At 33.4% G+C, this 25,082-nt stretch overlaps 1 protein-coding gene across 1 annotated transcript; it reads right to left on the minus strand.

Moving 5' to 3' along the window:
• Nucleotides 1-1,925: 1,925 nt before the first annotated feature.
• LOC7478193 (ABC transporter G family member 14) lies at nucleotides 1,926-5,203 on the minus strand. The gene is made up of 5 exons (XM_002304077.4): nucleotides 4,926-5,203; nucleotides 3,938-4,730; nucleotides 3,394-3,570; nucleotides 3,095-3,282; nucleotides 1,926-2,804 (listed from the first exon to the last, which is right to left on the minus strand). Exons 1-5 carry the CDS (start codon nucleotides 5,085-5,087, stop codon nucleotides 2,154-2,156), a joined length of 1,971 nt encoding a protein of 656 aa, XP_002304113.2. The 5' UTR covers nucleotides 5,088-5,203; the 3' UTR covers nucleotides 1,926-2,153.
• Nucleotides 5,204-25,082: the final 19,879 nt, after the last annotated feature.

The raw sequence follows: 25,082 nt of genomic DNA on the forward strand, positions 1-25,082 counted from the left end.
TATCGTAATATAATGAGCCATTATAATTATAATATCATATTATATTATAATTTAAAAATTACACAATTAAATTATAAAACATACTAAATGATATAATTTTTTTTTTTATTCAGTATCTCACAAAACACTATGGATTGGAGTTGTATTTTTTTTAATTTGATTCTTAAATTTTTATTTTGCACGATTTAGCTTTTTCAAATCTAAATTAGCCTCCAATTATATATTTTTCAAGGAGGGAGAGATGAATTAGAAGATAAGGAACTGAAGTGAAAAAAACAGGTAGAATAGGAGGAGTGTTTGAAGTTTGTAGTGGAAATTCATTTTCATCCCCCATCTTTTCGAGATATTAGATTATCGGTCCTTATAATTTTAAAAAATTATGGGCTTAGCACACAAGATGCCATTTTTTTTTAAATAGTTGGGGTCCACCCCATTATACTTAAAAAAAGGCCTACATGTGGGCCAAAGCTTCATAGGCCAAGCGTTAGGCCTGACTTACTAGGCCCAACAACGCCTGACTTAATTGTTTTCTTAAAAAAAATTAAGATGAATTCTTTTTAATTGATGTCTTATTTTATATGAATTTTTTAAAATAATCTTTTGGTATATGATTTAATTAATAATCTTTCTCTATGATTTTCTTTCACTTATTTAGCCTTTTTTAGACTATGATTTTATTTTTATGATAGTGGGTGTGTTTAATTTTTAAAAAGATTGGTATGATTTATCTGTGAGTTTTTTTTAAAAAAATTTATATAGATTGAATTTGTTTTTTTATATAAAATTTTTAATATTGCAACCTTGCATGGTATTTTTTTTTCTTTTATTTTATTCATGGAATTTGAAAAGTTAATAGGGATTAAATTATTTTTTTATCTTATTTGTTTTTTAATTTTTTCATTTGACATTGTTTTTTAGCTGTTGCCTCATATTTTTATCATATTATTAAATTAATCAAGATTTAACTTGGTTATCAAATTTCTCTTCTTTAAAAACATATGTGTCTCATGAACTTTTTTTCTTTCTTGTTAAAAAAATTTGATCTCAGATTTTTTATGAATAATATACAAATAATATCATTGAGACGTTTCATAAATATTTTACAGATATATTTTTACAATATTAAAAGCATTTATTTTTTGCATTAAATCGTTGTTATTTTGTTCCTTTTTATTTATTGTCAATATCTTATTTTCTAATCACATTATTAAATTAATCAGTCTTATTAACCTTATTATTTTGACAAGATCCTTATATTTTTTTCAAAAATATTTGTATTATTTTAATAATTTTTCTACTATGAAAAAAATAAGCCACCTAGTTAGTATTTTGTAATTAAACATACCGTTAATTTCTTATCAAAATATCGGAGGTGTCCTCTCCTTGTGGACGGTGAACAACATTATACTTGCCTAGTACTATTAAACTTGTTAGCTTAGTGCTTACTCCTCTTGTTTCTTTTTTATACCATTTTCTAACCAATCATTCTTTTACTTTTGCCAATCATATGCTGTGAACAAATTCTTTCACATGCCTTTCATAATGTTGTCCTTGAATTAAAGCTAACTCTCTGCCACCATTCATTCTTTTTTTAATAATTATCAAATATTTTAGTGTAATAACAGGTATATGGTGCTTCCTTATTCTGCTTTGCTTCAGATCTGTCATGTCCATCGCTATCAATATGAGTTGTCGTTGTTTTTGAAGAGTGCTTTTTTTCCTGTTCATGCTCTTGCAGCAGCAAACTGTTGAACAGAAACCAATATTTGGTTTTGGAAGCCCCACAAAGATCGATATATCAGTTCCACTCAATAGAGTATTGGACTTGAAGGTCAGGTCGTTTTCTTCTTTCTTTCCTGCAATTGGAAATGTGCTTATCTTCGTTTATTTCCTTTCCTTTTGTCACTTGCTCGTATGATTCCATCGATTCAGAATTGTTAGATATTTATTACTAGTTCTGAAACTAGAAGGTTTCTAAGTTAGCATTATCTTGAGTAGAGCAGAAAGGTCAATACATCAACTCGGTGGGAAGGGTAGTTGAACAAAATATCAATACCTGATTCCCATACTCTGAACCTAACATTATTCCTCAGTTGAAGAAGGAGAAAACTCTTCAAACTGTCCTGTTTCTTGAAATAGACTTCTGCTAAATTTCACCTCAGCTGCACGCGATGGAGTGCCAGATAAGCGACCAATCGATAACCCACTAGCATCAGTGCCATAATTGCCACATCTACCCATAAATGGTTCAGACCCATTGATTTGACAGAAGGAAAATCTCCAACCCGGCACAAGACTCCCTTTGAGCACTCATAGTAATCATCCTCATTGTATTGGACACCAAGAAGAAGCTTGTAACTGTAGTAACTGTAGCTTAAGTACTTCAGCCATACTATGAAAGGAGGGATTTGTTGAACGTAGTATCCTCCGGCAATGAGAAAAACTAGAGTTGTAACTGAAGCTAATGTAGTGGCTTGTTTTATGTCCATTAGAAGAGCACCAATGGCTAATCCAAGACTTTGAGAGACAAGAACGCTGTAAAGAACAACAAGTAGGGAGAGGATAAAAGTTATAGGATCGGCTTTAAGTCCGCCCATCCAATAGATTATGAAGACGAATGCAGTTGGGAGCGCAAGCTCCAATGGCAGATCTCCGAATGTTCGAGCCAGGAAGTAGGATGAAAGATGATACATTCCCGATGCTCGTTCCTTAACCAACATCCTTCTTTCCTGGGGAAATGTGAAAACTGCATTGTAGAGTGGGTAAAATCCCCAGAAAACAGAGAAGAAGAAGAGCAATGCAATCTGCAAGAAAAATGCCAACCTTCTTAGCAGTTAGCACATGTGGAACCAAGGAGTCGGAGTTAAATTTCTCGGGTTTCAGTTTCTTCCGATTTAGAAGAGGTGGGAAAAAGATTATAGAAGAAAAGCTATCATCAACAAAAAAAAGAAATTTATAATAGTCTCATCTAGCTTGGAGTTTCTATGAAATTCAAACCAGTGTGTTTTTTAATAAATTCTAGCATGAATTTTGAGGTAAAAGCAGTCTCTATAATCTACATGGTAATATAATAAGCGAGAAGAAAAGCTCTTACGCGGTCTTCAATGTGAGAAGTTGGTGTATGCCACCACAGAAGTCCGCCAAGTACACTGACACTGAGGACTTGAAAAATTCTTAGCCTGTTAAAGGACTCGTACCTCCGCTCCCTTAGCCCCCGCTGAAAGAGCACTTTGAACTGATACCACCAGCTTGTGCACCATTGCTCTGACTTTGTTTCAGTTTCTGTTACAATAAGTATTTCTACTTAGCTAAACACTAGAGAACAGGAGGGTGAAATGGGATTATGACGTCGTTGTCAATATAATCAGATGGATAGAGAAAAGGTAGTCATACTTGCAGAGGCATCTTTTGTATAGTTGTAATTATTCGGGTCCGAATTGCAAAGCTCAGCTTTCAGTCTGGTAGAAATGTTCTTCTCATAAGCAGATATAAGAGCTTCCTTCACTAACTTCTGTTCTTGCTCCATGTTCTCACCTTGGTCAGTGGCATTTTTAGAATCAGGACCAATGCCTGCGAGTTTCCAAAAGTTGTAAGAAAATATATAAGTTGTCTATTATCAAAGAATACTTATTAGCGCTATAATATTTGTGTAGATAAATGATTTCAAAACTGGAACCATTTTGTTTTGTGGTTTGTTTCGAAAACAGATTACTATAATTTCCTACAGTCAACCAAATTGAATACTGGAAATATTGTTTACCCCTTCCTCTACAGGGGTGGTGTCTCGTTAAACTCCCTTAGTAAAATTAACAAAGTTTTAAGTACCACAGAAACCTTCAGTGGCCCAACAGCCAACTTGAATCTCTGTCTTGCTCAAGTGAAATATATATATAAAGTAATAAATTAGAGATTCTTAATAATTAGAATTTCAAATTACCATTCGCAAGATCAAGTAAGAGATCAGCAGGATTGACGGTCATGGAAGTAGAAAATCCAATGGAGGAAAAATATTCCAAAGCTGCAGATGCAGGACCATAGTAGATGGGATGTCCCTCAGAGAGCAAGACTACCTTATCAAACATGTGGTAAAGTCTGCTTGAGGGCTGGTGAATGGTGGTGACGACAGTTCGTCCCCCACTCGCAAGCCGTTTGATCGTGGTCAGGATCCTTTGAGCTGTAGTTGAATCCAAACCTGATGTGGGCTCATCTAGTAGTAGCAAGCTTGGATTAATTAGCATTTCTTGACCAATACTAACCCTCTTCTTCTCTCCTCCTGATATTCCTCTAAAGAGTGGCCCCCCTATCATGCTGTTCCGGCACCGACTCAACCCCAGTTCAGTTATAACTCGTTGTACATGCTGTGCTTTCTCATCCCTGGTTAATGTTTTGGGTAGCCTTAGCAGTGCAGTGAACAGAAGAGTTTCAGTCACAGTTAGATGTGGGTACAAAATGTCGTCCTGAGCAACGAAGCCTGTGCGTCGTTTCATGGCACCGGAAAAAGGCTGTCCGTTGTATGTGATCTTTCCGGATAGCTTACCAGTTAGACGACCTCCTAGAGCCGTAAGGAGGGTGGTTTTTCCACTTCCAGATGGACCTAGCATTGCTAGGATCTCCCCTGGACAAACCATACCTGTTATCTCATTCAGTATGGTCTTTTCTCGGGTGGTCCATGTGCCACCCCAGCACAATCCCTTCTGATCCTGTTTAACCTTGTACACCACCTCCTCAAACTGAAAATAATCAGAGATAAAATAAATAAATTTGTAATATGTGTGAAAATGCTATTTGATGAGAAACTATTGTTACTCTATATCACATAATCATCCACTAGTCTTTCTAAATATAACCATTCTATATGCTGCTACTAGTATTCCCAGATCAAAAAGAAGAAGAAAAAAGAGCTATTATGATTCTATGTGAGAGACCTTCAAGGTTGTAGGATATATGGTGAGTTGGTGGACAGATTGTGAATTGGCTTGTCCTGGGTAGGCGACGACAGCTCTTTTGTTGATTTCGGACATCTTTGGCAGACCTTCCATAGGAACACTTTTGTGGTCTGGCTTGGGAACTATGGAGTTGAGCGGCATGGCCTGGGAGAGGAGATGTACCCGTTGTTGTCAGTGGTGGTAGTGATGTCTGTAATTAGGAGTGGAGGAAGTTAAGGAATTTCTTTTAACTTGACTTCCCAAACTGAACTGGGCAGCTTATAAATATATAGTAGAGAAATACAACCAAGGTACCAAGGAGAATTCTCCTATGTGATGTGCGCCTAGCCTCCTTGGTGGGATCCCACCTCTTTCTTTAAAAATATTCTGTCACTAACTCTTAATTGTGCTTTTATAAATTAATCTCTGACGGAGTTAATTTCCCTTTATCAGTTTATTCACTAATTCCTCCTCTCATCCTATTTGGAATGTGGGTGCATGCGTCTTTTTATAGCCAGAATTAAACGGTTACAATTTGAAAGATCTTCCTAAAAATAATAATACTATGCAACTCATGAAGATCATTCTTCTAAATTTAGTCAAACCGTTTTCATGGGGCTAGCAACTCAGAAAATACACATAATGTACTGCTGTAAGGTACTGATCTTGTACCAAATGTCAGTACTAGAGCACCAACTGTCGTTATTCTTCTAAATGTTTTAGTCGTAAATGACTTCTGCTGAATCTTCCTTCTGTGTTTTATGTGCTTGCGCTGCACATGCATACTGTATTGGAAAAAATCAGTGCATGTAGAACAGGAAAAATAGGTAATGTTGGGTAATTCGTACTAGACAAATGATGGTGCTTCCCACCACTGCACACAAAGTACCTAAATCTTGAAGAAAGTGGAAATCGTATTAGAGCTAAATATTGAACTACCCTCGGGTTTCATAGCTCGTAAGCTATTTTTATTTGCTTCTCTATTTGTGTGTCAATATATCTTCTGTTATCTGTATTTTCCACACACTCTCACAAAACAAAAGTAAGAAAATAAGTATTTTCCAGACACAGAGTTGCGTGTATGTTTGTGTGTGCTTAAAAGTACATGTCTGCAGTGCCTGGAAAACCTTGATGGTGCGTCCCATCATTTCTCAAAGGAATTTAAATTGCCTTTGTATTTCTATTAATAGTCCTTGACGGCGAACTGGGTGCAGATCCGAAATTTTGGCCTGAATAGTCCCCTTTCAGCGTGACTAAACACACTAATGACCTATTGTCCTTCGATAATCTTTAGGTTTAAAGAGATCTCTTATGTCGCCTCCACTCTTTCTGGATGCCATTGCAGCCTAGCTCTTTCTCTCTCTTTTATGGTTTAAAGAGATCTCTTATGTCGCCTCCATTCTTTCTTATGCTTTGAACACAAGGAGAATTCCTCACCCGGTACCAATAAACATGGTCCATCCGTGGAAAGTTTGTGAGCTTGGTGTCACGAAAATTATTCATTCTAACCAGATCTTTGTGATGATAGGTGAAAAAATAAAAAAAAATTATTTTTATCAATAAAAAAAATAAAGTTGCCACTTAATATTTTGATTATTAGAAATCCTAATTAATCTCAAAGTCTAGATAAGAGAACTGGTTGTTTATAGGAATAATATGAGCGTGTTTGGCAGTGTGGTTGTGAGTGCTTTTCAAATAACTTTTCGTGCCAAAATGCATGTCAATGATGTTTTTTTATTTTTTAAAAATCATTTTTGACATCAGCACATCAAAACGATCCAAAACGTACAAACCATATTAAATTTTAGCAAAAAAAAAAATTTAAAATTTTTTGGGAACGCGGGTTGAACCGCGTTCCCAAACGCTTCCTATATCACCCATAGTACACTTTATTTGAGATAAGCTGCATTATTTATCTGTCTGATATAAACTAAGATGATATTATATTTTTTAATTGTTGGTTTGTCTAAAGTTTAAGAAAAGTTCTTCTCAGTAAGAATGTACTTATCTTATCAAGATAAAACCTAACTATTCTAGTGTCAATATATATATATATATATATATATATATATATATATATATATATATATATATATATATATATATATTTTTTTTTCTTTTAATATTGGGAATATGTCTTACATATAAGTTCATAATCCTTGATATTCGAACAGACAAAATAATTTTTTGGTATTTTAAAAATGTAAGTCAAGTTCTCATGGATTTCATAAATTGGTTATTAAATCCAAAAATAAATGCAAATATATCAACAAAACTATTTTTCTTGAATTTTTGTATTTAAAGATGTTAAATCATACCTTGTATTTTTTTTATGCAAATATAATTTTTTTTAGAGACTTGACCATATGTATATAAATAAAAACACTGTATTTTTTTTTAATATCGGGAATACATCTTACATATAAGTTCGTAATCCTTGATATTCGAACAAGCAAAATAATTTTTTGATATTTTAAAAATGTAAGTCAAGTTCTCATGGATTTTATAAATTGGTTATTAAATTCAAAAGTACATGCAAATATATCAACAAAACTATTTTTCTTGAATTTTTGTATTTAAAGATGCTAAATCATACCTTGTATTTTTTATTTATTTATGCAAATATAATTTTTTTAGAGACTTTGTCATATGCATATAAATAAAAACGCATTTTTTTTCAAAACAAGGATTTTTTATTTTCTTGTATTTTTTTCAAAAATTTAAAGAAAAGTAGGTATATTTAATACCGGGTCAGTATCTTACAGTAGAAGTTTATAACTCCGATATTAAGTGAAATGGTTGGAAAAATATGTGAGACCCACAAATAATTTAAAAATAGTCTTTGAATTTCTTTAGAATTTTTTAAAATTATTTGGGGTCTGTTTAGCAAAAACACAAAAAAATAAGAAAATTTACACAAATAGAAAATCAGTAGGGCGTGTTTACGAAACACACTTTTAACCAAAAATCAGAGGCTTAAAAAAATGACTTAAGACCATATTTGGCAAACATGCCTTAAAAACATAAAAATCATTTTTTTTTCTTAACAAAAAATGACTTTGTCAAACGCAGCCTTATGGAGAATAGACTCAACCTATCCACTTGGGCTGGGCTTCCCAGCCCATGCCCAAAAACAACAACAAAGATTTAGAGATCAAATAAATTTTTTGGCTTGAATATGACAAAGAACATACTATATGAAATTGAAGATAAAACCTAAAAACATTACTTCGAAAACAAAGCATACTATATGAAATTGAAGGCACATATATATCTGAAATCAACATTTAAGTAAGATTTTGGGTCTATATCATTACAATAATCAAACAAAAACCATGATTATTTGATTTTTATTAAAAAAAAGATGATGGAAATGAAAATCAAAAGCCTTGGATTAAAGATCAAAGAGTACGTATACACATGTACGAATTATCAATCAACCAAAATGACACTGAAATCAACGATTTAAGGCAAAGTTCATCCGAAGAACACCAACCAAGAATGCCTAGCAAAACATAAACCTAGAAAAAAGACATCCAAACCCAGAATAAAGGACTAAAGCACATTCATATGAGTCACATACACACATATCTTCAAAAGCAACAAAAAACATGTAAGACACAGAGATCAAAGTCTATAACCTATTGTCAACATTCAAACATGTATCTATACTTATTTTATCAATCTAAAAGCTCACTTAACATCACAAGCAACATCAAAATGACCTATATGAACTCTTAAAACTAAACAAAAACACTAGAATGGCCAAGCAATGCTCTATGTCCCATTTTTTTACATAATCATCAAACTATAAAATATACTTTCTATGCATCAAAAACAAGTATTCAATAATCAAAAACATATCATCAATCAACCATTAAACATCATAAAACAATCGATTAACAACAAAACAACCAATCATGTAACAAACTTGTATTCAAAGAAAATTGAAAATACATGCTAAAAGACAACCAAAACATAACAGAATTATATCACAAACATCATGAATAATACTTGAAGGAAAGAATCAGTGCTTGAAATGTAAAGGGTAGGGGTACTCTCAACGAGTTATACTCTTAAATCAAGTTGAATAACTTACCCTCAAAAGATGATTGTAACTGGATTTTGTTCCCTTTTTGCTTGGTTTGAGCAGATTCTAATGGCCTATTCCAAGAGCTTTTAACCTTCTTCTAACATTATCTTCTTTTTCCTTTTCTTTTCTCTTTTTTTTATTATTAGATTGGTTTCTTTCTCAATGTTTCTTCTCTTTTAGTGGCCTTTTCTCTCTTAAAAAATCTCTCATTTTCTTTTGTTTTCCTTCTCCTTTTATAGCTTTAAAAGGCAAGTGCTTGTGAAATCACTTGTGGGTTTGAAGGTGGTTTTTTAAAATTAGATCATAGGGGATTCTTTCCCATTGTTTTCCTTTGATCTATTAGGAGATGATTCTTCTCCTTTTTTTCTTATGTTTTTCTTCTCTTTATAAATCTAACAAACTCTTAGATCTTCTAGAAAAAGTTAGGAGCTTCGTAACTGAAACTTTAACTAAAAATGATTGATTGTGGGTGCACATTTCAGGAATTAATCGTGGCAAATGGGAGGTTATTGAAGCCAAATAAACCATAGATCCTATATAAGAGGTGTTATTCTTTAACTAGGATCAAGTCATGATTGATTTGGTAGCTTGTAGCTTTCCAACCATCGATCTAAAGTCGGATGTAACACTACCAAACTTTGTTGAATCAGAAAAGGCTACCTTGGAAAAAACAGTTGAGGACTTCCATACATCAGATAAGGCATAAACATTGAATAAGGGTGGCACAACCTTAAAGAGGAAAACTTCCTTTGTCAAATGGTGGTGGTTGGAGTCCCTGAAGTGATCGGAGATGCCACATTTATTCGCCTAAATTTTGCAACTCGATCAACCTTCTTAGCCGAAGAAGACAAATAAACAGGGGCAAATGATGTGTCACTCAAACTCTTCAAAAAAAAAAATGACATGTTGTCTGTTTAAACACCTAAAAATTAGGGCTTTCTAATTAGAATTTGATATATTTCAATTTGGTCCTTGTTATTTAAATTAAAGCTTAAACATCCTAAATTGAGACAAACTTCTTACAATTGAACCCGTGATTGCACCAATTTAGTCATTCCAAACTTTCAATTGTGTCCCTAATCATCCAATCTTTACAAATTGATCCAAATTAGACCTCAAAACTTGATTTTTTTCCTTCAATTGAGTCATTGGTTGAATCCACAAAACTTCTTTGAAGTTTAATTAAGTTTTCAAACTTAATTAATTCTTCTAATGTTTTCCCAATTAACTTTAAAACTAAATCATTTCTTTAATTAAGTCCTTAAATATGTTAATTAAACTTTCTAAAAGTTTAATTGATTCTTTAAACTTAATTAATTCATTTAATTTTGGTCGACTTTGGATTTCAACTCATTTTTTTCTTTCTTCATCCCATCTTGTCAAATTCTCCCAATTTGGTTATTCTTATAGTATTTGGTCTTTGCAACTCCAAAGCTTATCTTTTCGTGTCATGAAAATATAATTTTGTTTTACAATTTTTATTTTTTTAGGATATATATATATATATATATATATATATATAACAATTTTGGGGGATCCAAAATTGGGTTATGACAAGGTATCTTGGACCAACAATATAGGTTAAGAATGTCCATACCTGACACCCCTCCTCACCATCTAACTTCAAATAGATTTTTCCCCAACACATGCCAATCATCTTATGTCTTATGCTTGTATATCCAAGTGGAAAATCCTTAAGTTGTGATAGGACATTTTATACCTAGCCTATAGGCTCATATATCACGGAGAGACTTGAACTAACTAGGGTAATAATCACACATGATTAGCTCTAATACAGGAAAGGTTCCCTTTTTCACTTTTTCCCTTCTCCCATGCAAAGAATGGCAACACTAATAGTATATAAGGTCAGAGGGGGAAGGGGAGTTTTCTCTTTGAAGGGAATAAAAAAGTCATTCTAAATAAGAATATACTCTCTTAGTCATGAAGATACATAGAACATTTTCTATAATATTTTCTCCTCAATTAACATGATAGTGGATTTGTCTTGCATATGTATTGGTAGATCGAAGCCCCTTGAAAGTCTTGATCATTAGATCGATCAATTCACCTTCTAACATGGTTTGGCCTAATTTTGATATCTTCATACTAGACTTTCATTCCTGTTAGGCTTAGGCACTCCAAGCAAACATGAAGTAGCCCAACAACTCATTAAGAAGTTTGAAACTTGTCGGGCTCATCAAAAGAACTCACATGGTATGGCTTAATATAACACTTTATAATTTTCTTTTTACATAGGTTTAACAAAGAATTGAATTCTAAGTACGAAGTTTAATCACAGGAAAAAATTACAAAATATTTTATATTTTATATAAAATATTAAATTTCTAAAGTGTTGAAGGGAGTGGAAGAACAATATGACCATAATAAAATAGGAAACTTAAAATATGAACATTTATGATGCACAAAAAAACACAACATGTTTTTTTTTAAAAAAAAAACCTTCTGGTCGTGTGGGCTAAGCTCACATGGCCACGACTACTAGTCACGCGTGGGCTTAGCCCCTCAATAAGATAAGCCAAGACTGCTAGCTATGCGGGCTTATCCCATGCGGCAAAGGTTGCTGGTAGCATGGGCCAATCCCATGTGACCTTCTCAGTCACTCTCTCTTCTCTTTTTTTCTCTCGCTTCTCTCTCTTTTTTTGTTTTTTTCTCTTGCCAAACTAGGCACATACCTCTATGTATTTTTTTTTCAAGTGCCATTAACAATTTCTCTCTTTGTAAGACACACACACACATATAATTTTTCCATGCACACAAACTTTATATGGCAGGTAGTAACGCCATATTCTTACACCAATGGCTACAACATGCCTAATTGTTATCCACCATCTCCATTAATGATGCATGACATAACGACCATCATTGTGAGTTAGTGGGTTTTCAGCTCCATAACCAATGTCTAAAGTCAATTTACCCTTTAATAATAAGTCACCTTCTCCATGAAGAAAGTCCATGGTTGAGTGTGTATATACACAACCATAAAAAAACAATGGGAGATTTTCCATACAAAGCCACACATGCATACAAACACACAAAACCACATAAAACTTACAATTACACACTCTCAGCTTTCTTTTTATTTCTCTTTTACAGTACATTATCTCTCGACACTTTTACTAACTTAAGCATCAAAGTGTCTCATGTTCCCACAATAGACTAAGTTTTCAGGCACAACTTAACCCCAAGACATTGCCAGTCAGGGAAAGCCTTTTTATGTGTGAAGTCTTTTAGAACTTCATCAAACATTTGTTTACTTCATTTACATGATGTTTGGTTCCTTCTTTTGTTTTTCTTGCTCCTCTTAATTATCATAGTTTCCATTATAAAGTGAAATCAAATCTAGAAACACATAAATTAATCAAAATCTTTAAGATTTAATTTTCATATTGAATTATAAAAAATGTTTAACTAACATATTGACGTTGGACACATATTGACAAGTCCAACTCTAAGAAGAATTATGGATGTGTCAAACGATATTTCTAAAAAAAAAATGGACTTAAATTTATTCTAACCATTGCATTAGGCTAAAAATTTGTTTGAGTATTCTAGAGGTCTAGTTCTTTAAAGGATCAATTGGTATAACTAGTTGAGATCATTTCATACCAAAATTAAGTTAGAAGATAGTATTCATAATTTTAATTTAGTTAGATAGGTCAATTTTGTATCTATTTAAATAACTTTGTATCTTATTTTTCAATATAGTTAAGATTTATTATTTAGAAAAAATTTAGAACTTTTTAGTTCAAATTTTTCTATAGTAACCTTAGAGTTTGAGAAACCCTAGTTCTTTCTTTCATTATATATATTGTATATATTAGAATAGGTTGGCCTCTTTGATAGAAGAATATATTGACAACATCATTCCACCTTATGATACAAAAGTGGAGGTCATTTTAGGACTGTAACATCTCAAGAGGTAGTGTAAAGTACCTTATTACAAAGGCTACATTAAATGGAGTCTTAGTTATCAGCAGAATTGACTACTACTAGAGGAAGGCACAAACATGAATTATGATGAGAGAGATGTGCCCAGAGATTTACCTTATGGCAAACCAATCCTCATATCTTTTTCTTCAATCCTATATGGACAACCTTATCTATGTAAAGAAGTTTAGTGAGGATCAAATTGAGGGATGTTATATGGGGTTTTTTTATTATGGGAAGACTAGGCCAAAAATACATTCTCCTAAGATGAATAAATTTTATTTGAATACTGATATCACAACTTCCATGGAGATCTAAGTATTGAGAAATTTATGGACTAGTTTACTAATTATGATAAAGTGATAGAATATATGATGTAGTTGGTTGAGAACTGATGGACAACAACTTTCTCATGGCAAAAACAAGTCCAATATAAGTTACCAAAAAGTTGAGTGTTCAAAATTGATTCTGCATGAGACAATTATTAAGGGGTATATTTGTTCTCTTAGATTACAAGCAGAAAGAATAAAATCCAATCATCTTATAAGAAACTAGTTGATGTAAAAAATTGTTCCAAAGCAGTTAACTTGAAGCCAAGCTCAGCCAAAAAATGGATGAAGCTTCAATCAATGCATGACATAGCTCATGAGCTCTTCATAAAATGGGATTCAAATACTTTAGAACATAAATTCTCTAAACATATTATTGGTAATGCCAAATATGAGCCAAAAAGAGTGCTTTTATAAAAACAACTTAAATGATGATAATGGGTACAAATAGATAAAGAACAAGGCTAACATTTCAACAAAAAGATATAGTCATGATTCGGTCCGTCGGCTTTCCCTTCGTCGGTGATTCCCCATTCCGTCGCTCTATCGGTCGGAAAAACAACAAAACCATTTGCCAATGGTTTTACAGACGGAATTTGCACGTCAAAAAAAAGTTTCCCGCTTGAAATATACCGACGGATTTTTATTCCGTCGGTGATATCGTGATTTACTGACGGCTACGTATCGTCGATAAAGTTGTCGGTGAGTGTTTGAAATACCCCTATCTCTCGCAGGTTTTTTTTGCCCTTTTTTGTGCTTCATACCAAAAATCACGCAACCTACTTCACGCAACCAAAAATTACATTTCAAAACATAATTTTTTGTCTAAAAAAAATCATGTATTGTTTTCGATGTTACCTAGTTGCCGCATGATTTTCCCACACCCTCCTCGCAACAGTATTATGCTCACTGTCCTAGCAGAATTTGTTCTGTGTATAAATAATTAATTTTAAATAAAAATAATAATTTATTTACAATTATATTAATAAGCTGAAAATTATAAATTAACACCAACCTCAAACCTGTCAAACCATGCATTGATTTGAGGCATCCATTTAGGATGCTTGGATATCTGACTCCATTGAAACAATTGAATCTCCATCGACGATTTAAACGCCGATGATATTACTAGGGCGGCTTCAATGTTTGTGAACCTTAAAATAAATGAAATAAATTCAATAGTGATTACTTCATAAATTATGTTGTAATTTTTTTAAAAAAACTAAAACCTTAACAAACTTACATTGAAAGGTCGTCCTTCCACTATGCCTCGTACTTGCGGGTAAATTGATTCCGCTACGAAGGCACGCCGCCTCTGCGCTGTGAAGTAGCGCTGGAAGAGGCAGCATCGGTTGACGGCGCAGGTGGTGTAGGTGCCTCTTCTTGAGAGGCACCTAAAGAAATATCATCCTCGCTGCTAGACGAACTAGCTGCGACCATACATGAGCGACCAACTCTAGTTTTCGTTCTGCGCATCTACACAATTTTATACAAATAATTATATAATTAAATTCAAATGTTAAAAAAAAAATTCGACAGCACCTCCCCTATACTAGATACTACCCAAATCCACAAATCTGCATATATTAACAATAGCCACAACCAATTTACCCAATCTATACTAATTATTCCAACATATTCAATTACTAATCCTAAGGTAAATTCAACATTAAGAATTACAATTCAACAAATTATTCAATAATTATGCCAATACAACAATAAAATATATTCAATAAATAAAAAAAACACTAACAATTAAAATTAATGGAAAAAATTAAACATAAATCATGCAATAATAGAGTAAAATTAACAATTATTCCAAAATATTTAATTACTAATACTAAGGTAAATTCAACATTAACAATTACAATTCAAAAAATTATTCAATAATTATGCCAATTCAACAAAACAATAAATTCAAAAAAAAACTCTAGACTAACAATCAAAATAAATGGAAAAAAATTAAACACAAATCATGCAATAATAGAGTAAAATTAATAATTATTCCAACATATTCAATTACTAATTCTAAGGTAAATTCAACATTAACAATAAATATTCAACAAATTAACTAATAATAATTATGCCAATACAACAATAAAACATATTCAATAAATTCAAAAAAACATATATAGACTTTAGGAATGAAATATGCTTACTTTAATAATGTGTTGAATTCAATACTTTATCTACATTACAAAAAAAATACACCAAAACAAAAAACATAACAAAAAAAAATAGGAAAAAAAAACCCTTAAAGTAAAATAAAATAGAAGAAACACATACCTTTTAAACTGATGAAGATTCACAAGAAAACTTGCTAGAGATTGCAGGTGAAAGCTTTGAAGAATGGAGAGGAAAAGAATCGAAATTTAAGGTGAAAAACTGAGGAGAAGAAAAAATAAACTGAAGGGGCGGTCGCTGGAACTTATATGGCAGTTTTACCGACGGATTCATCGACGGATATAAAATTAATTATTATTTTAATTTATTCCATCGGGGAAGTGTCAAAAATCCGTCGGTAATTTTTGAATTTCGCACCAAAATTTTTAAAGACCCTCCATATTTTTCGTGGTCCGTCGATAATTCCGTCGGCAAGATGACGCGGTCAGAGATGCATTTAATACACAACCCTTTGTAATTCGCGCAGTCCGTCGGTAATTTTGTCGGTAAAATTGACCCACCGACAACGTACCGACGGACTTATATCCGTCGGTATTGACGTCGGTGATTGTGGCATTTCAAGTAATTATTTTCGAACTCTCTGTGAAATGCTGACAAAATTAATCTGTCGGTATTAGGGTCGGTGATTGTGGCATTTCAAGTAATTATTTTCGAACTCTCTGTGAAATTCCGACGGACTTATTCTGTCGGTATGGACGTCAGTGATTGTGGCATTTCAAGTAATTATTTCGTGTTACAAAATATATCATCCATGATCTATAATTATTTCAAGTAATTATTTCGTGATTGTGGCATTTCAAGTAATTATTTCAAGTAATAAATATTTCGTGTTACAAAATATATCATCCATAATCTAAATTACATGAAAGAAAGGGTTTTACACAGGGCTTCATTTTGATTGTTAGTCAGAATTTTCTTCTTCTTCGTCATCAATTGAATTGTCATCACCTTCATCGCAATCTTCAATATGGATATCATTTTCTTCATCGACATTTGCTTGTCCGCTAGAGCTCAAAACAACATTCAACTCCTCTGCGTCAACATCAACAAGACTATCATCGAAAACACAAAAATTTGAATTTTCTTCCAATTCAATCGAAGGAGCAACTCGATATGGTTCAACCAACTCACTAACTTGAAAGACTTCATCTTGCACACTTGTGTCTTCATTCTCATCCTGAACAATCTTGACACGACCCTGGGGTTTCGTTTTTAAAACGGACAACTAATCAACTCTTGATCGATCGTTTGTAAATGAAGGGGTGTATGTGTAATAAACTTGTTGACATTGCTTTGCGAAAACAAAGACATCATTTATGTTTTGGAGTCTAGCTTTTGAGTTGATTTCGACCAAACCATAGTGCATATCAAATCTGATTCCTATGTCAGTCGTGTCATACCAATAGCATTTGAATAAAAACATTATATTCTTCTCGTTATGATATTGCAGTTCGATGACCTCTTCTAATCTACCATAGTAGTCAACTTCTAACTCACTACCAGTGGATCCCTTAACACAAACACCGCTGTTGTATGTCTTTCTTCCTTGCCCGTATTCTTCAGTATGGAAAACATATCCATTGACAAAATACCCGTTGTAGCACTTACATTTTCTTTCAGGCCCCAGGCTTAGTGAAGACAATGACTTAGGCGCACTCCTTCCCATTTGATAAACCTTGTATGTAATGTACATCAATAAACAGTAAATGAACGAGAATCTCGTAATGACATACATACATACAGTAATTTTACAAGTTAGAATGAGTTTGTAATAGTGCTTACATGTGTTCTGAACCACGTGGCAAATTGTTCATCTTGTAATTGAAAGATTTGGGATTCGGTCAGCTGTGAGTTATTGGAGAGCAAATATTGTCGATGTTGCCTGCAAGTGATAATGAGTGTATGATATTACAATATATAATTAACAGTAAATTACTCACAAATTTTAATTAGTATTACACATATATAAACTTACTGAATAAAAGGTCTCAACTCATCACAGTTAAATAGAACATAGTTGTATGCTTGTTTGAACTCTATTTCCGACAAAATGTTCTTAAACATGTTCTTTTCGATGTGCATGACGTCAAGGTTATGGCAGAGCAAATTGGTCTTCCAATAAGAAAGCTCCCAAAAGATACTTCGCTTTACCCAATTATGGGTCAAACCAAAACCAGGAAACTTTTACTTACCTGATTGAAGGCCAAACACAATGTCACCGTACTCTGATACGACATCATGCAATTCTTCACCAGAAAGACGCGGGGATGCAACATCTTTTTCAACTCTACCAACAAAGAAATCTTTTCTGTTCTTTCTGTACCTGTGATTAAGTGGCAAGAAGCGACGGTGACAGTCAAAAAAAGAAGCTTTACCTCTGTTTGCTAGCGTGAATGGACATGCGAGTTTCCCATGCGTGCTCCAACCAAAAAGCATTCTATAAGCTGGAAAATCATTGATAGTTCACATCAAAGCCGCCCTCAAAAGGAAATTTTGTTTCCTCGATATATCATAAGTCAGAGCTCCAGAGGACCACAACTGCGTCAACTCATCAATCAACGGTCGAAGACAAACATCTATATTCTGCCCCGGGCTGCTTAGACCGGGTATGACAGTAGATAAAAACATGAACTCTGACCTCATACACATTCCCGGTGGCAAGTTATAAATTGTGAGTATGACCGGCCAACAAGAATAAGGAGCAGCAAATGACCCAAATGGGTTGAATCCGTTTGTACACAACCCAAGACGCACATTCCTTGATTCAGCTGAAAAGTGAGGATGCACACTGTTAAAGAGTTTCCACGCTTCGCCGTCAGAAGGATGCACCATCACTCCATCAACCGCATCATGTGCTTGGTGTCATGTCATGTGCTCAGCAGTCCTTGGTGACATGAATAACCTCTGCAGTCTAGGTGTGATCGGGAAGTATCTAAGTTTTTTATATGCCACTAGAGTCTTTCCCCTGCCAGTTCTAGGTTTGTAACGGGAATGCCCGCATGTCATGCACTCGATCATCTCAGCATTTTCAAGGTAGTATAACATGCAGAAGTTAGGGCACATGTCAATTTTCTGGTATCCTAAACCGAGGGGTTTCATCATGGACTTCGCAGCATAGAAGTTCTCTTTCAGCCTGTTCTCTATAGGTAAAATGCTTCTCGCCCATTCAATAATCTTGTCATACCCGGCCTCACTTAACCTGTGATCTGACTTGATGGTGAACACCTGTGCTACGACCGATAATTTACTGTGGTTCGTGTAGCCATCCCATAATGGTTCGTCAGAATCTTTCAACAAATCAAAAAACCTAGCTGCATCTGCATTAGGTTCTTCTTCTACGATTGGACATTGACTGACATTACTTTGATTCCTTCATTGCATCCATAACCATATTTCTGTAAGGATTAATGTTGTCATTTGCCGCTTCATACACATTGCTAGCACTAGAAGTAGACCCAACCACCGTTTCTCCCATTCTCCTCTTACTAACAAATACTTCTCCATGTGCATACCAACACTGGTAATTCTCCATAAACCTTTTGTGTAGAAGATGCATCATTACAACATCTGGATGCAGATATTTTTTATTTTGACACTTCCTGCATGGACACTTAATACCGCCTCCAGTAAAATTTCTAGGAATAGATGTTGCGAAATTAATAAAACCCTAAACCCCGTTACAATAATCAATCCTCCATAATCCTTGGGGTGAATCTCGATACATCCATGAACGATCATCCATGACTTATATCGAACCTCTATAAAATTATGATGACATCATGTATTAATTAACTAAGTTAGGTAAATAAACTTGCAAAAATATTACTTTACCACTCCAACAAACCATTCACAACTTCTCATACATATTAAATATTCATTATCATTTATCAACGTCCATACAAATTAATATATATAAATTTACAGAAATTACCACTCCGCAATACCATTGATAAAACTTTAAACGGACCCATTAAGCAAGCTATTAATTATTTCAAAACAGCACATGTAATTCGGTAGTTCCATAAAGTTTTAACAATTTACAAACAAATACAATCTTACAAAATCTAAAACAAACCATAACAGATATAGAATGATACATTCATATACTACACGTTTGTTTGAGAAATAACAATAAAACATGACATCTACTAACAAAATACATATACTAAAACAACAATAAAATTGACATTTAATTAAATGTTAAAATTTAAAAAGATAGAATTACTTACAAAAATTGATAAAATCCGTCGGTAAATCAGAACACGGATGCTGTGACCACAAAACTTCAAGAAATATAACTTGTTGTGCTGAGATGAGGGAGATTTTTATTTGGGGGGGAGGGGGGCTGGTTGTTTGCAGATGGGGAGAGTTGGGATTAGGAAGAAGAAGGAGAAATGGGGGAGGAGAGGGTCGGCAGAGAGGACATATATTAACTTTTTCCGACGGTTTCACCGACGGCTTTTCCGTCGGTGATGCCGTCGATGATTCTGACAGAAAAATCGACACGTCACCGTACGGATTTGGCATTTTGAATTCCTCGGTGATTCCGTCGGCATTTTAAATGGGGAACCGGTCACGTCACTGTACAGGCTGTCGTTTTGAATCCATCGGTGATTCCGTCGGTAAAAATAACCCTGCCAAAACCTCCACGTCAGCGACCCGCCTTTTTTTTAATTCGGAAACTTTTCCATCCGTAATTCAGTCGGTAACTACCAACAGACATTTTCCATCGGTAGTTACCGACTGAATTACGAACGAAAAAGTTTCCGTCGTTAATTTCAACCTCAAATTACCGACAGAAATATTCTGTCGGTAAATCCGTTGCTATTTAGTGAATTTCTGGTAGTGAAACTAATCTAGAATACAAATCTCATTATTTGTAGCTAAATTATTTCTATTGTAATATTTATTTAATTATTAAGGTTTTATAGGATTCATTACTTTTATTTAAGTAGGGAAGAGATTTATTAGGATTTTCAATATTATTATAATTCTATTATATTTTCCTAATAATAATAGGGTTTCTTGTTTTTTTTTATTTAAAGTATTTTAATAACTTTTTGACATGAAGAATGAAAATTTAAATTTTTTTAGTTGTTTCTGTATAGTTCATAGTATGCTTAATATTTGAGAATTTTGACTTAAAATAAACATGATTATCTTTGATTAATATTGCGATGAATTCTCAACTATAGCGATGAATTCTCAACTAATATGTATAATTAATTAGAATCTTCAAATTAACTCTCTAAAATGAAATGTTTGGTTATTTTCACGTACTTTATGGTATTTATGTACAACGACACGATGCCAATGGTATGCATGTATTTTGAGACTCAAACGGCAAAAACTTGGAAAAAACAGGTATGAGAAACCAAACCAGAAGTATCTTTTATATTCTCCCTTTCTTTGCATGTGTGGCTATCCATGAACTGTCAGTCACTACGACAATACTATACCTCTTCAATATATTAATTCTTATCTCTATCTTCTTCTTTTTCCTTTTCCCCTGTGCCCCTCTCCACTCTATCCATCTTCTCTTATTTCTCATTCCTGATCTTCTTGCATAATTTCTTGATTCTAGCTACCATGTCATATACAGCATCCAAACTTTTTAATGCAGTTGTGGCTTTTTATTTATGAGTCATGGTATATCCTCACTTTTAATTGGGCGAGGAATTTACTTTTCGCGCGCTAAGCATGGTGGTTGCTTATCTCTTTTCTTTTTAAAGCTATTTGATATTATCTTTAAAACTGCTAGTATTTGATTTTTATTGTAGTTTTCAACATTCGTATCATCAAAATTTAATATGACCATTATATCATTGCATGTGATTACATATCTCCAATTTCATTCAAAAGGTGGGGCAAAGATGTTAGATGCTAAGCAAATCCTTACTCTAGCTAATGCTCTCTCCCTCTCTCCTTCCAACTCATGCTTTTCAATCCATTTGATTTTAAGCTGAAAAAAGAGAAAGAAATGATTAAAGGAGAATCCATCAATCATAACGCGAATCTTGTGATCACACAACCCCCAATCAAGATTGAGATCTGATCCCGGAAAGTCGAAAGAGGTCTGATAGGAGTGTGATACAATGAAAACTTGTCCCAAGACACCAGTACTAAAAAGTTAATCTTTAACAAGTCAGATTCAGTTCGTTCAAGAACCAAAGAATGTAAGAATCTCTCATACATGTTAAACTAAAAAGTTCAGAAATATTATTGATCAAAAAGCTTTTCGAAACTTGGGCTTACAAGAGTTTAAGTACTTCTGCAAAAATCTACAAAACTGACCAAAAACCTATACTAGTAAGCCCAAATCCTGATCCAAACAAGCCTTGAGCTATAACTGAAATAATAAAAATAAAACTCATAAGTTAATTCCCTAGAATGCTGTAAGAAGAAAAGATAAGAAAACAATACAAGTCTGATATAAAGTTTATTTATAGCCTACAATATTGTCTAATAATCCTAGAAACTAATTTATCATTAAATACCGCCAACTCTTCTTTCCTTGTGTAGCTAGGATGAATAAGGAATTCTTATAAGAAAAGGATTTTGGAACATTAATAATGAATCATTGCCACACTTGGAAATTATGTTGCAGTCTATTAAAGATCTTTGTAGAACTAGAAAATTCCCAAAACAAGCTGTCATATCCTTATAGGAAAAGGATCCTTGCCAAATAGGAAATCCACAAGTCAAAAGAAAGTAAATAACAAAATTCATACAGCCTATTCAAACCTATATCGCAAGGCTTTCCCAAACCGATTCACCTAAAATTTTACCCCAACATATAAAAATACCTATGGAATCTTCTGGTAAAGTTTTTGTTTGATCCAACAGGTTGATTTGGAGTTATGTTCAATAACATAAAACTAGATGGTAGGAAATTTTACGTTAGAATCTGAATCTGACCTTGCTTGGATCGTATCATTCCCTCTCTCTTCAAGGTGATTCATTCTCGAATCACCAACAAGTTTAATAAACAATTCCTTAGCCTCTTATTGAAGCCTTTGAAGTTCTTTTCTTGCATGCACTTGCCTCCAACAACATTGTATAGAAGTAGTAGCCAATACTAATTTAAAATAAGCATGCATTGTCATTCACTTGCATATATATATTTTTGAATGTTAACCATCGCTACCCTCTTTTGTTTTTCAACATTTTGGCATTGAATTGAAGCTCTCCATTACATTCTTTATAAATATTTGTAATTCATTCAGCCTCGCGTTCTTTATCTAACCTCATAGAAACATTATGATCATAAATATTTGAAACATGTAATCTTTAATTCTCTTCCTTACTCATATTGAATCTACTCTGATCAACCCCACTTATTTGTTGCTTCATCGAATCCATATCATCTTTCAACCCCTTCATTATCCTAGTCAACAACTTAAGTTGTTTTGTGAAAGCTTGCATTTGAAAGGTGTTATCCGTTTTTAGTGTCGTAGAGCCGTTATTTTCAGACATCTTTGAATCTATAAAAATTAATTAGTAGCAAGAAAAATATATCCTCACCACTCTCGTGTTTCACTCAATTCAAGGCTTTTCACTTATTCTCACTATGCATGTCGAACATATGCACGCGATGCGGAGGGATCAAGGAGTCACCACCTAGTTGTTTGGTTTATGGTCACTAGGAGACACAGGTGGACTGGTCTTATAAAAAATTCTAAGGAAAGGGATTGGTTGAGGTTAGGGAAGGTATTAGCACCCCTAACACACCTTACCTGAGGTAAGTGGCATTTTGTGGTATCGATGTGATTTAAAGGTGTTGATGGGTTTCTAACTAGTGGTCTGTCTATGGCTCAAAACAAAGATTTACGCTTATGAACAAAACTAACATTTTGAATTTATTAAGGGCTTGTATGCCAAGATAAATCCTTCTAAGAAGAATTCATATAGGTGTCCTAACAGGGTTCACCTATCCTAAAAGGCAAAAATGTTTTCCATAACTCGTATATTATGGTGAAAAATACACAATTAAAATTAGTGAATATTAATCTTTTTTTGAGAATTTTCTAATCAACTCCTGATATTTAAATATCAGCCGACTTGTAGGTTTAATATTTATACCAGAATATTAACCATTAATTTTTAGTGAAAGAAAAAAAAAACTTAGGGATATTGAAATATTAGCCAAATCCTATAGGATTGAGTCATATGCTACGAAATTCCACAAAACAAAATGCAAAGAGATACAAAAAATATTTCTAAAACAATGATAAAACATTTTTTTCTCTTTTTTATAAATAAAATGAAATCTTTGCAAGGATTGAGTCATATGCTACGACCAGAATTCATTTTTTTAGTCATATGCAATTAAAACATTGGATTAATTAATTTTTTTCCCTTTTTTAAAATTATTTAACACAAAATAAATTAAAATACAAACACACACGCTCACATGTTTTCACTAATTATTCACACACCCAAAAATTACACAAGTTTACAAATCACCAAGGGTTAGAGAAGAATTGGAGAGATTGCTAGAAACTTAAGAAGCACACTAAAAGATTCTAGGACCATCGGAGCAGTGGTGACACGTGGGTCTCACATGCTTCTGCCACTGGCAGCGCGTGCAGGTGACCCTCCAGCATCTTGAGAGGCGCATGATGACATGGATTGGGCAACTCTTCTACTCCTCTTCATTCCTATGCGCATGGTGTAACATAAGGAAACCTATAAAAGTGACACGACCAAAGAGTTGATGTCTTCTCCCAAGTGTAGGAGCGTCGAAGTAATAAATAACCCGGCAAGACCGGGGTCGAACCACAGGGAGGTTAATTGTATAAACTACAAATAAAGATATAGATAATAACATAAAAGGAGTTGAAGAGAGCTTTGAGATGTGATATTGATATAAGGATTAAACAAGGATAAAATAATTGTTAAGGTTAGGGGATCTACTAATGGTATTTCAAACAAGTATAGTATAAACTCTTTTTATTACTCAACTGGAAACCACGCATAAAGGAGGTTCCAATCGGATTATAAATTGTTAACATGATTACATTAGTTATCTTATTCAAATAATGCTAATACTTGTAAATGTTGTCAGGTATTCATGATTATAACTTATGTTAACAACAAATCAAGTTCCTTTCATAGCACAGGTGTCGGTTATACCATACGGTTGGGCTATGAAAGTGCCAAGTATTTGTTGTAGCAAGGGTTATACAACATAAATCTAGATTAACCATTTAAGCAAAGTATTAAAAGTGAACAAGATAAAAAATACAAAACATGTTAGTAACAAAGATTAAAGTCCATGTTGAGTTTATACTATACTTATTCTTACACCATTAGTGTAACCTTTTCACCTCGACATAATAAACTTAGCTAAACATAATGAAAGAAAGAAACATAAATAAACAAGATAAGAACATAAATAAGATATAAGTTAACTAAGTAAAGGAAAGGAAATGAAAAGCATAAATAAGAGATTAATATAAACAAAACTTAAGCATTACAAAAATATAAACAAAGAGAGCAAGAACATGATCTTGATCTGAAAACCAAGATGCCTAAATGCATGGCAAATGCCTCCTTTTATAGGCCAAAATTTGGAACTATTGATTTGATGACTAATTGTTG

Source organism: Populus trichocarpa, chromosome 3 (genome assembly GCF_000002775.5).
Source record: "Populus trichocarpa isolate Nisqually-1 chromosome 3, P.trichocarpa_v4.1, whole genome shotgun sequence".
NCBI lineage: Eukaryota > Viridiplantae > Streptophyta > Magnoliopsida > Malpighiales > Salicaceae > Populus > Populus trichocarpa.

Excerpts from the sequence above, each read along its gene's own strand:
- LOC7478193 (XM_002304077.4), bottom strand. The coding sequence starts at position 5,087 with ATGCCGCTCAACTCCATAGTTCCCAAGCCAGACCACAAAAGTGTTCCT. Across the intron at positions 3,571-3,937 it reads CTTACTTGATCTTGCGAATG|GCATTGGTCCTGATTCTAAA; the intron begins GTAATTTGAAAT and ends GGAAACTCGCAG. Across the intron at positions 2,805-3,094 it reads CTTCTCACATTGAAGACCGC|ATTGCATTGCTCTTCTTCTT; the intron begins GTAAGAGCTTTT and ends TTTTTCTTGCAG.